The sequence below is a fragment of the Mauremys mutica genome, chromosome 2, assembly GCF_020497125.1.
Source record: "Mauremys mutica isolate MM-2020 ecotype Southern chromosome 2, ASM2049712v1, whole genome shotgun sequence".
In the NCBI taxonomy this organism is placed as follows: domain Eukaryota; kingdom Metazoa; phylum Chordata; order Testudines; family Geoemydidae; genus Mauremys; species Mauremys mutica.
The window spans coordinates 26,675,646-26,689,370 of NC_059073.1; the positions used below are offsets into that span (position 1 = coordinate 26,675,646).

A 13,725-nucleotide genomic window follows, 5' to 3' on the forward strand; every position below is an offset into this window, starting at 1 on the left:
ATAAATTCTTCAGGGTGGGGTCCATATCTTCCTATGGGGTTGTACAACATCTAGTACAATGATGCTAGCCCAACAGCAACAATAAATAGTAATAATGGTTAGAAGTCACATTGGACCTAAGCATCTATTGAGTGTCTATTTATTTCCTTTTTTTAAATAGTGAAATACATGCGAGAGGCAACCCCATATGTGAAGAAAGGTTCTCCAGTTTCAGAAATTGGGTGGGAAACGCCTCCACCTGAATCTCCACGGTTGGGAGGTGTATCCTTCGACCCACTGTCGCAGCTTTCTCTCGCCATCCAGAGAGACAAAAAAACAATTCCACTCAAAATGTGCTACGTGACGCGCAACATGGCTGTGTCGGATCCTGAAAACAGGTAAGCTATGGCTTTGTCTTGGCATAATTTTTTGCATTAGAACATGCTATTCTATTATTCATCTTAGAGCTGTTAACTATAAAGCTTGAATACTGTGAACGATAACACTGAGGATCAGATTCTTTGTTACATCTAACTCCATTGAACTGAGATAATAATCTGGCCCTTGGCTTTCACAAAGCTCATTCCATGTGAAGTTCTCAAAGTATTTTTGCAAACACTTCACAACAAAGCATTTCATAACACTGATGAGATTGCTGTGGTAAATACACATTCATCAGCTTTGGGGTGTGTACTGGAAAAAAGCTCTGGTGGCACAATCAAATATTTTTCATAAGAAATACACAAATTAACACTTTGCTGTTAGCACAGTTGTATGATTTTCTTCAAGAAGAATAACCCCCCACTCACTAATAGCAGCATCAGAAAAATAAGATCAGACAAGAAGGAAAAAAGTTGCTTTTTTTTTTTTTTTTTAAAGGGTGGCCTAATTGTCTTGTCAGTTAAATGCATCTCTGACTATTGAAGGGGAGAATGAGAGAGAGGTTACATTTGAGAAAATAAATGGTGATTTTCTGTGGCTTTTTAATTTTTTTTTCACAATGCTAAAAATAAGATGAGCTTACTGGCCCTTATTTATAACATGTGTGGAACAGCTGCATCACACCAGCACGCTCAATGATCGTCTATTTTAACAGCTGCTAACAAAGAGAACCAATAGAGTCAGTGAGGGGGTGGAAATAGAGACTGATTCTTCCATTCAAACAATGGGCTTTTTGTTCTTCTCTAGCACACAAGTTTTTAAAGAAGCTGCTTGGAGCTCTTTTGATTCTCAGCACTTACATATCGGAGGGACTGAAAATTTACATTTTCAGAGTTAGCGTTTCATGTGGAACGAGGAGGTGGGGTTTGTGTAAGGCAATGATTCCCCATGCTTTTGGTTTTTGCTGGAGACACTCCCATCCCCCATGATGGTTTGAAGGATACATGCTCCTGGCTCCCTTGTATTGCATCTTGGAAGGGTTCCAATATTTTGGCTGTTTTCTTTTAATTTTCTCCACCTCTCCTGTCCACTTCTAGATCTATTGTTCATTTAGGTTTTTTTTCCCTTTCACTTTTCTCTTCCTTATTTGTACATACTGCTCTTATGGTTCACTTATGGGGGGAGGGATAGCTCAGTGGTTTGAGATTGGCTTGGTAAACTCAGGGTTGAGAGTTCAAACCTTGAAGGGGCCATTTAGGGATCTGGGCCAAAAATGTGTCTGGGGATTGGTCCTGCTTTGAACCGTGGGTTGGACTAGATGACCTCCTGAGATCCCTTTCAACGCTGATATTCTTTTTTCCTTTCCTAGTCCCCAACTCATCAAAGGGCTGTTGGCAAGGTTAGTGGTAGTCAACCCTTATAAAAGAGTAGTCCAGTTTTCTGCAGTAACAACCCAAAGCACTATTGCAAGCTGTCATTGCTACAGAGTGCAGTGGTTTGGACCATCACTCTAGAATGCTGGGGGGGTTGGTTTTTAAAATGGAGATTGGCAGCTGCATCACTAGCCTTCCAGCCTGCAGTTCTCCCAGTCACAGGCTGTCTGATAGGGGGAAAAAAAACCCTCTCCATTCCCATTGTATGGACCGCTATGAGAATAACAATATTTGTCGCGTGTGAGTTTTAGATTCTTTGAGTTTTCTCCTTCTTAGATCATAGGACTGGAAGGGACCTCGAGGTCATCTAGTCCAGTCCCCTGCACTCAAGGCAGGACTAAGTATTATCTAGAACATTCCTGACAGGTGTTTGGAGATTTTTAAGAGCAGATTAGACAATGATGGCGATTCCACAGCCTCCCTAGGCAATTTATTCCAGTGCTTAACCACTCTGACAGTACTCCAGTTGAGGCCTAATCGTCTTTCGCTATGTTGTAATTCTGGGCCTCTACCACAATCCTGACCCTAAAATTTGCTTAAAAACCATTTTGTGGAACCAACATCACATTATACATAATACTTTGTAAATAGTATACAAGTTTTATCCATGACAAAATATGGTAGTGACATGTGCAGTTTTTGGTGTGACTAAGAAATAATGCGTGGGAGAGCCATGTCACTCATTAGCATGGTTTTCTGTTCCGGTTGCTTTTGTTTCCTGTGGAAAGAGTGACTTCTGATTTTTACTGTAGTCCAGCATGCAAAATTTCACACTACCTTATGCTGGATTTTTCCATACAAGCAAACGGTCTCTCTGCCACTCGACAAGAGCAGTGAAATCGCAGAATATTGTGGGTCACATGAGCATAATTTCTTTTTTTAGATATCTGAATATCAGAACTGAAGTTTTCCGTAGTGGAATGACATCATAATGCAGGTTAGAAGATGTACCCTGTATAACTTAGATCAGGACAGTAGCTGGATTCCAAAACATTCTTAAAGCACAGGCAAGACCATACTATGTTACAGCATGTTCAGTGCACTACTGTTTTATAACACAGTTCCCTAACACACATGGATCCTATAACTGATCATGTAACTTTACTGTAGTGTTTATAATAGCAGAATCAGCTGGCTGCCAAAGCCTGCACTAAGGCCCTCTCCATACTAGGACTTGAAACTGTATTTGAAATCACTTTTAAATGTGGCTAAGCCCAAACATGGTTGTGAAGAGGTCTGCATACAACATGGTCACAGCTGTGCAGTAGAACCATTTTGTAGATCAGCGAGAGGGGCTAGATTATAGAATGATTTCTGCTGAACTGGTTTTACTTAGCACTGTTGTTCCCCTGAGTTGAAAGAGACTGAGAAGGAAATACCTCTTTTTTTTAAAAATTGAAGTTTGATTTCTAGAACCAGATTTCCCCAGACACGGAGGAGATACGAGGTCTGTTTTCCCATTTTGGGCCTGTATAGGGTCTTTCTCTCCTTCTAGAGACTGGACTATGTAAAGAGATTCATTAGTCTGTAACTGCCTTTAAACAGTCTAATGTACCTGTTCCTGTTAGCTCAGCAGTAAAGCTGCATGCTTTTAGATCCACAGGTCTTGGGTGCAGGCCCTGCAAAAAAACAGACCCAGAGCATTGTTACAGGCCCATCCCCCTCTCTCTCTCTCCTAATGTTTCTGTGCATTAGTTTAGTGTTAGCAGGATGGTGTATGATTTTCATTGCTACTTGAAGACATTGGGACAATAAAAAAATATGTCCCATGCAATACAAATCAATCCAAGGTCTGAGGACTGTAGGACAGTATTTCTAATAAACACAAACATGGTGAAAGGAGAAAACATGAAGAGCATTTTAGCACTATTTATCTAACTCATGCTGGTCCAGACACAGGAGCCTATGTTGTTATATTTTAGGGTAGAATAAGCTAGGTTGAGGTAATTACCACTGCAGCCTGTTTGCCTTCACTTTTATTGACAAGTGTCATATACAATAGCAGTACTAGAGATTGTCAGGCCTCAAAGGGAAAAGATCCCCCTCCCAACCCAGTAACTCAAGACTGGGAAAAGTTATTAATATCGCTAAGCAGTAAATGTTTCCGCAGTACAACAAACCTTCTCATCAATTTCTGATGAGTTCCCTTAGGTGAGATTTGTTTTCTTCTGCTTTTAAAGCCTCTTTTGCACCTGATGCAAAAACACTTACGGGCTCAGTATGCAAAAAATGTGACACATGCTGGATAAAATGACTGATGAGGCCAAGCTGAATCAATTCAGGTTTCTGCTGTTTTGCATTGACTCAAACCCCCGCTTGCCATTTATCCATCTAAACAAAATGTGTTCAACCTAATCCTTCAAACACTGGTTCACATGAGTAACTTTACCCATTGGCAGCAGTTCAGCTGGACTAAGCAGTGTGATCCTAAAGAGTAAATTCAGTGGGTCAGCTCTCAAAGATAAAGTTACTTATGAGCATAGTATTTGTAACACTGGGACCTTTGATGGGAAAGGGGGGTTAAGGACAATATCACAGTGACATAGTGTCATAGAGTTTAAGCCTAGATGGGGCTACCAGAGCATCTCTTTTATATCACACGCCACTGTCATCTTCCAGGACATCCCTCCACCACCCCCCCCAACCAAAATTAGACCAAAGTATTACTGTTTTGTCACACGGTAGAGAATAGCAGGGACTGAGGCGCACCAATGCTGGGACCCCTGCAATGGCAGGGAATTAAGTGAGATATACCCAGGTGATCTTGACAAGTGACCCATGCCACAGGCTGCAGAGGAAGGTGGAAAACCCCCATGGTCACAGCCAATCTGATCTTGGGGGGAAAAGTTCTTCCCAACCCCACATATGGCAATCAGTTAGACCCTGCGCATGTGAGCAAAAACCATCCAGCCAAGCAGCTGAGTGACACATAGCTACCGGTAGCTAGGCAACCTGCACAGAGTGATAGTATTTAGGCAGATAATATTAAAGTCATTAGGGTCCTACAGAAATTACTGAAAATACTCATTGAATATAATATAGAATAAAATTTTTATTATAGAATTTTTAAACCATCTTAGTGATTGAATAGAGAATTAGAACCCTAATGTAGAATTCTGTCGGTAAGTTTAAAAATTGCTTTAGAAAGTTTATTCTCTGGTAAATTCCATGGGACATTTCTATAAGAGGAAATATCCAGTCATGCTGCTGCTATTAATTATTTTTAGAAGTGTGAACCATGTTGAGTCTCAGTTGTGTTAGAAACTGTACAGACATATAGTGAAGACATATGACATAGACAACTGTACAAAGACATATAGCAAGGGATGTGAAGGGCAACAAGAAGGGTTTCTACAAATATGTTAGCAACAAGGTCAGGCAAAGTGTGGGACCTTTACTGAATGGGGGAGGCAACCTAGTGACAGAGGATGTGGCTGGATATGAGTCAACAGTGTGCCCTTGTTGCCAATAAGGCTAACGGCTTATTGGGCTCCATTAGTAGGAGCGTTCGCCAGCAGATCAAGGGAAGTGATTATTCCCCTCTATTTGGCACTGGTGAGACCACATCTGCAGTATTGTGCCCAGTTTTGGGCCCCCCACTGCAGAAAGTACATGGACAAATTGGAGAGAGTCCAGTGGAGGGCAACGAAAATGATTAGGTGACTGGGGCACATGACTTATGAGGAGAGGCTGAGGGAACAGGGCTTATTTAGTCTGCAGAAGAGAAGAGTGAGGGGGGATTTGATAGCAGCCTTCAGCTACCTGAAGGGGAGTTCCAAAGTGGATGGAGCTCGGCTGTTCTCAGTGGTGGCAGATGATAGAACAAGTTGCAGTGGGGGAGATCTAGGTTGGATATTAGGAAACACTATTTCACTGAGGGTGGTGTAGCACTGGAATGGGTTACCTAGGGAGGTGGTGTAATCTCCATCCCATAGAGGTTTTAAAGCCTGGCTTGACAAAGCCTTAGCTGGGATAATTTATTTGGTGTTGGTCCTGCTTTGAGCAGGGGGTTGGACTAGATGACTTCCTGACATCTCTTCCAACTCTAATCTTCTATGATTCTCTGATAGTAAAATACAGCCCATGCCCCAGAGAGCTCACAGTCTTAATGACAAGGCAGAATGGGTGAGTGAAATAAACAAGCAGTGAAGGGAGGAGGACAGAATAAAAATATGATTATGTTTTAGCAGAGGGCAGGGCACAGTAACATGATATTGAATAAAGCTGTGTTAGAAAACAATGAACTGTTTTATTAGGTCAGCTTTCATTGTAAGTGTTGTCTAGTCATTTTATAAATATGTGTTTTCACAGTGGGAGTTCCGTACTTTTAATAAAACCCACAAGAGAGGAGAGCATGTAGCTTGGCACCTAACATCAGTCCTGGATTCTCAGTTTCACTAGTTGCACTAGCTCATGAGAATTTAAGATTTTTGGTGGGGGGATTCAAACGTGGCTTTCTTGATCCCTGAAACTTTGCAGGGCCATATCCATGCAGCTGATCATTAGAACAGGGGAAAGGCTGGTTCATGTTTCATTTCTGCTTCTTGTGTTGGTGTGAAGGTGGGTGGATGTCTTGTTCTTTCAAATTTGGGGGGCAGGGGTGACCTAGGTGAGTGTCCCATCCTCCCTGCTTTGGCGGGGAGGTGGAATGTGTCTGTCTCTGTAACTTTGAGGGTTGGGGCAGATTTGGGAAGCCAAAGCACACACATGTGATTACCTGAATGGGAAGTTGGCCAGGACACTCATCAAGATTTGAAAACCTCACTATTATGAAACATGCCCACAGCCCTGTTTTCCATGTATCCAAAAAAGTGCATAGTTGATGTTACAAAATAGGAGCCGGATTCTCCTTGTACTCCTGATTTATATCAGTGTAATTCCATTACAGCTAGTGGATTTGCTCTAGTGTAAGTGGGAAGGAAATCCGGCCCTCTGTGGCAGTGTATTCTGCATACTGTGCAAGTTAAGAATGACCAAGTTGTAGCAAGTGAGTAATGGTTTTTATCGTGAAGAAGCACTTTAATTACTTTGCTTTGTCTCTCTGTGGATCATCATTTAATTGAGAGAGAAACAATTTTACTTTGCGTGGGTGTAATCTCCACAGCGGCACGCAGTTTGCTGGTTACTAACAGAAACATAAGCTAGTTGTTTTTTCTCTCAAGGTTTTTCATAGCCTATCCCCACTCTACCTGTCAACTGTCAGTTGCTATCAAGCTGTTGACTCCTACCTCCAATCCTAGCTTCCATTGTCCACTTGTAAAATTTTCAAACAAGCAGCTTCTTGCTTACTCCCACCACGCTTACAAGGAGTTTCCCATAAAACTTCATTATCCTCTTTCAAACTCCTCCCTAAATATCTTCTTTGCCATGATGCACACAAACAACTTGAGACCACTGCCTATCATGTGGACTAATATTGTCTCAGAGCATGTCAACACTACAGCCGCTACAGCTAAGGCACTACAGTGTAGAAGGGTTTTTTCCAGCTATGTTGTCAATCCATCTCTCTAAGGGGCAATAGGTAGGTCAACGGACAAATTCTTTTTGAAGTATTCTTCCATAGACCTAGTCCCGTCTACACCAGGAATTTGATCAACTTAATTACAGAGCTCAGGGCACAAAACTTTTCACAGCCCTGAACAACGTAGCCAGGTTGATCTAATTATTAAGAGTAGACCAGGCCTCATTGTTTCCGTGTACTCCCCTATCTGTGGTCTCTTGGCTTATACTTAGATTGTAAGCTCTTTAGGGCAGGGACCGTCTTTTTGTTGTGTTTGTACAACACCTAGCACAAAAGTGTCTTGGTCCATTCCCAGGGCTCCTTGGTGCTGTGGTAATACAAATAATAAATATTAACAGTCTGCTTTATTCACCCTCCCTTCATACTTCTGTTGCTGTTAGCTTGTGACTTGTGTGTGTGAGATAGTGGTTTTTTTGTTAGTATGGTCTAAGAATGAATGTAGAAGCCTGGAAATCAGGAGACCTGGGTCTTGTTCCTGGTTCTGTCACAAAGCTGCTATCTGACCTTGGCCAAGTCGTCTCTGAAATGGGGATGCCTTACCTACCTCAAAGGGCTGTTGGGAGCCTTAACTAATGGTTGTTAAAACACTTGGGTATCCTGGAATGAAAGGCCTCAAGAACTTAGTTATAATACAGGGAAACCCCGCTATAACGTGCCCCGCAATAACGCGAATTCGGATATAACGCGATCATAAGGTGGCTCCGGCCGCCGCAAGCGAAAAAAAGAAAAAGCGGCTGGAGCGCCACAGAAGCGCAAAAAAGAAAAGAAAAAAAAACGGCCAAAGCGCTGCTGAAGTGCAAAAAAGAAAAAAGAAAAGAAAAAAGAAAAAAAGAGGCTGGAGTGCCGCCGAAGGGGGGGCAAAAAATGGAATTTGCCTTCCCCCACTGCCTCTTCCCCCCCTTACCCTCGCTTCTTCTTTTGGCTAGAAGAGCCGTTCTCCTTCCCAGCTGCTCCTCGCTCTTCCTCTGCTGCTTGCACGTCTCCCCTGCTCTCCCCTAGTGTTTCCCTCTCTCGCTGCATGGCTGAGAGCCCCGCTGCTGGAGCTGCACCCTTTCAGTTACTGTTATGGGCAGTTTGCAAACGCATGTCGTTTTCTGCCCAAGAGAAATTGACCGGCTTGAAACTGACCGGCTTGAAATGGTAAACCTCGCTATACCGCAACCCCGCATTTATCGCGATCCAATTTTTTGGACCCCAATCATCGTGTTTATAGCGGGGTTTCACTGTATAAGTAAGATTATTGGCACAGACATGTTTTGCCAGACATGTAGGGTGACCAGATAGCAAGTGTGAAAAATCGGGACAAGGGGTGAGGGGTAATAGGCACCTGTATAAGACACAGCCCCCCAAAATCGGGACTGTCCCTATAAAATTGGGACATCTGGTCACCCTAGGAGGCAGGCTCGGGCTTCAGCTTTCTGCCCTAGGCCCCAGAGAGTCTAACGCTGGCCCTCTTCTTTGGTTTATTTTGGCAGACCCCCTGAAACCTGCTCGTGGGTCCCCCAGAGGGCCCCGGACCCCTGCTTGAGAACTGCTGATTTTGCACCAATGCAAAATGCTAATATTCTGATTTTGTAGCATTTTTGCATCCACTTTACACTCATTTTGTATTAGTGTAAATAACTACAGGTGCAGGGCAATGAACTGGCCCTCCGAGTCTCTGTAAAGCATTGCACTAGATAAATGTTACATCATAAATGATCCGCTGTGTCCTTAAAAGGAAAGCGTGTGTGAACTACAGACTCGGTTACAGATAATGGTGGGGGCTCTTATTGCTGGAATTATTCTACTAGAATCTACACATACAACCCCAGCTATTCTTAACTCCTTATGGCCACTTAACTGCGCTCATGTTTTCACACACACATACACAGTTCTCATACTAAGTGCCTTTTTCTTTGATTGCGATCACAATACGAGGGAGTTAGACTGACATTGTTATATCTGCTCACATGAGGATAGGAATACTTAGCACTTACCTAGGGCTTTTTTGTAGTGTATTTACAAAGGAGGATAAGTATCTATGATGAGATTGGACCCCCCTTTTGGAATGCCCACCAGATGTGCTGGGGTCCCACTGAGTCTACCTGTCCCACCAACCTGGGTTGCCCTTATACTGATGCTGCTGTGATACGCTCTTAAGCCCTTTTCCAGCATACACGCAGGTAGGGACACGCAGCTGCAGAATCACACAGAGTCTGTGATTAACTCTCTGTGGGAGGACTCAGCTAGGGGATTTACTCACCACTCATGTGCACACCTCCTTTGGGGTATAACCCCCAAAACAACATTGTCTTGCGCTGTATAGAGAGATCTGTACAACGCAAGCTCATAAAAATCCCCCCCCCCCATGAATTGCACAAGCTGGATTTTGGAATAAAAAAGAAATAAGTTTAACTACAAAAGATAAATTTTAAGTGATTATAAGTGATAGCAAACAGAATTAAGCAAATTACTGAGAAAATAAAACAAAACACCCAACCCTAGCTTGATTCACTAAAGAAACAGGTTACAAACAATAATTTCTCACCCTAAACATTGTTTTAGGCGGGTTACAGAGTTTCCGCAGCTTCGAGTTCCAGTTATTTCTCTTCACAGGCTAGACCCCTGCCTCGGCCTGGACTCAGCCCTTGACTTTCCCCAGCTTAGTCCCTTTGTCTCTTCGGGTGCTTTCAGCAGTCTTCCTTCTTGGGCGGGGAGGCAGCGGAGAAGAGCTTTGATTGACTCCCTTCTCAGCCTTAAATAAGATTTACATAAGGTGGGAATGCTTTGTTTCCAGTGGAAAAATACCAGCAGTGTCTACGGTGGTACTTGTACCAGATGACATCAAGACATGACCTTGCAGTGTCAAAGCAGCTGCTCAGGAAGGTGGGGAAATTAGTATCTTCAAGGTTCTATTGTCCTCCTTAAATGGCCCATTGAGGCTGATTGCCTAACGTCTGGCTGGTGTTCCCCCAAGTACACACACAGTTGTAATTGTTACATAGTCAATATTTCTAACTTCAGGTACAGAAATGATACATGCGTACAAATAGGATAATCATATTCAGTAAATCATAATCTTTTCAATGATATTTCACATGACCCATCTTGCATAAAACAGATCTTAGTTATGCCATATTCATATCATAAGCATATTTCTATGAAGAATATGGGTGTGATGTGATAGTATCATTAGCCCCATTTTATAGATGTTGGAACTGAGGCACAGAAAAGTGAAATTACTTGTCCCAAGTCACAGCATGTCAGTGGCAGAGCTGACTCCCAGGCTACTGCTCTTTCCACTGGACCGTGCTGCCAGGAATTGAACCCTAGGTAATTTTGTGATTTTTCTTTCAGATGTTCCTTTCTTCTTCTTGCTGCTTTTATTTAACCTTTTTGCACAGCCCATTAGTGATCTCTTAAGATAAAAGGACAAGTGTCTCCACAAAGAAGTGTAAAATTAAAAGAATTGGAGTGTGCTCTTCTAGTAATCTCTTTATGGCAGGAAGTTGACTAATAAGACAGTCTTCTTGGAGACTGTATCCTCATTCTTCTGCTTTTCTCAGCTGTTTTATGGATGCTTCTGGAGTCCCGTTCTTCACCCCAGTGTCTTGTGACATTGCTACCTGATTTCTCTTAATTGAGGCCCTATTTTCCCACCACAGAATTCATCTAACTCTCACCGAAGCCAGTGGAAGTTATATGCGTGCTGTGGCATGAGATTCTGTCCCATATTCTCTAAGATTTTCCTTGAATAAAGTGATCGTACTATGCACTGTACAGTAGTATAGTCACACTTAGTGGAGATTCACCACAAACTGCACACGCTATATTCTGTGAACTTGGCAATGGTTTTAGGATAGCTGTAACTTCTGAGAGAGATTTTTAAAGTATTTTTTTCATCAAAACACATATATTTCCCCCCTCCATTGACAGCTAGTTGCTTCAAGGAGCTGTGCTCTAGGTTCTCACCCCAAACACATATGGAAGGCAACGTGAACAGGCTTTGTATATCAGGAAGCTTTAAAGGTGCTTCAGTCCAGAGTACAGGCAAGATCCTGCAGTGTCTCTGATTTTGTTCTGTTATGTGACACTAAACTCTCTGTGACAAATTCACTCTACTGTTCCTTGGTTTTTCAAATAACCTTCACCAGTACCTGAAACAGTTTGGTTCAATGGTTCAGTACTTAAACCAGTTACCCATAGTAATGAGGGTTGGACTGGATATCACTGTCTCAGCATTCAGCACTACTACGACTAGAGCATGAAAAGGGACGAAGATAAGAGTTTTGTGCAAAGGGGAAAAAAATTGCTTAATGTCTGTAGATACTTTTTTTTAAATTGATGTCTTTTGTTACCCGCTCTAGATAAAGTAAATGGTTAGTTTGGATTTGTAGATCAGTCGGTGTCAGTACACATTTTTATTGCAGGACAAAATTCTACCCTAGCTGGGCATTTCAGTCCAGTCAAGTTCCCAATTAACAGGTATCTTATATCATACAAATCCTCAACTTAACTGGCATTAGTTGCAAGTCAGCAAGAAACTGTTAAATGCTGAGCACAATTGTCATTCTTGTGACAATCATGGGACCATAGAGTGTTCAGATGGAAAAGGCCTAGATTATCTCACCCTATAACATTGTTCTGGTCCACATTTAATTATGTCAAGTAATGAGGCTTCCACGACCTTTCCTAGGAAATTATTCCACTGTCTAATAGGTTGGACTTCTGGGACTTTTCCCTTGAAATGAAACCTAAATTTTTCCATTTCTTAATTTCAACATCTTATTCCTAGTTAAGTTCCCTGATACCAGAGCTGGAATTGAACTGGCACAACCCTAACAGCACTTGCTGCCAATGGAGCCACGTGGGAACTCAGAGGGAAACATTATATGTTGGAGTGGGATGGGGACTGAGATCTTGGGACACTATGGCCTTCTTTGCACTGGAGAAATGCACCAAAATGTCCCCACTGATCCAAGCAGGCTGCGCAAGGGTAACTGAGAAAAGAAATTGGCCCTAATGATCAAGTGCTGTGCTGACTTTATACCCCATGGAAATCTGGAATCAGTGGGAATAATTCTGTTCTCAATTGCAGTGGCGTAAATCCAGAGTAGTTCTGCTGACTTCAGGAACTCTGTTGATGCCACTCTTTGTTAATTGCAATGAAGTTATCATTCCCTTTAATCTGAGTAACAGACTCCTGAATCTGATCCATGAGAGAGTGTACAGAGTGTAAATCTGGGCAAAATTTGGCCCTAAGATGATGTAGGAGGGGAAAATCCTCAAGTGATTTGACAAAAGGTGGTTCTTAGAAAACAAACACTCCTTTCCAGTGAGATCTTATCAAATGTGTGATTAATATAGTATACTGGGTATTTGTCTTAGATATCTGCCCCTCTATAAAATAAAAGCTCTGGAATTCAGGGGGGTGGGGAGGTGAATGTTCTTTTTATTGCAAGGTTGCAGCATTTAGAGGTTTCGGGTTTTATGTCGGACCCATGTTTTTGTAAGTAGGAAAAGGCACGCAGGGAGATATTCCTTGGCTCACTGGAACTCTGCAAGAGAGAGAAAATTACTCTTTTATTATAAGGTTTGCCAAATGATCTCTGAGAAAATGTGATATCATTCATATGCATTGCCAATCTGGAGAGAGACCGCACATCTTGGCAGCCATCTAGAGCTAACATATAATTCCTTTGGGTTGGTATGGGCTTTATCAGAAATAGTTCCATATGCAGTATTTACATAACTGTGGTGGAGTGTGAGAGTAAACACAGCTGTGGCATTGCCCTAAATATTTCTATTCAACGGGGAATTAAAAGAGAACTTTATCACTAAACTGCAGATAAACATAATTCAGCAAGAGCTGGTCAGTTCAGCCAGGGAGCCAATTAAAGCTACAAAGACTGGACTGCTGGAAAAATTTAAGCACTTTAGAGTTTGAGTTTACTAAGATCATCAATATTTCTTTTCAGAAAATATGGAAATACCATGAGTCAGCAAATAGCTGTTAACTCAGAGCATTTCCCAGTAGGATTTGTGAATGTATCAAGTACACTCTGTAAGAGACAAGGAGGGATAGGCAGTGAAGTTATAATGCTTTTGACCTCTGAGCACAGAAGTGACTTGGTAACACTCTATGAGGGAAACTTGCACAATGACTAGTCTGAAAATTCCACTCAGCTCAACATTTTTTTGAAAAAAGCACATCTGAGTTGACTGAAACATTTTGCAAATTCAGGTCTGTTTTGGCTCCTTGTTTTTGGTCAAAATGAAAAAATGACTTCAGAAATATCTAAATGAATTGTTTTGATTTTTTTCATGCTAGGTTCACAAGAAGATTTAGGCACCGTTCAGAAAAGAAGAGGAGGAGGTTGGGGGGGTGACCTTATAAAATCTAACCTAGTGGTTAAAGCACTCACCTGG

The 13,725-nt window shown here is 42.0% G+C and overlaps 1 protein-coding gene across 1 annotated transcript in view; it reads left to right on the forward strand.

The window, feature by feature from the left end:
• The window catches only part of SNTB1 (syntrophin beta 1), a 156,519-nt gene that overhangs the window by 82,152 nt on the left and 60,642 nt on the right, over window positions 1-13,725 (forward strand). Inside the window, exon 2 of the mRNA XM_045006776.1 lies at window positions 161-377. Coding sequence (XP_044862711.1) covers window positions 161-377 — 217 coding nt within the window. The remainder of the gene's footprint in view (window positions 1-160; window positions 378-13,725) is intronic.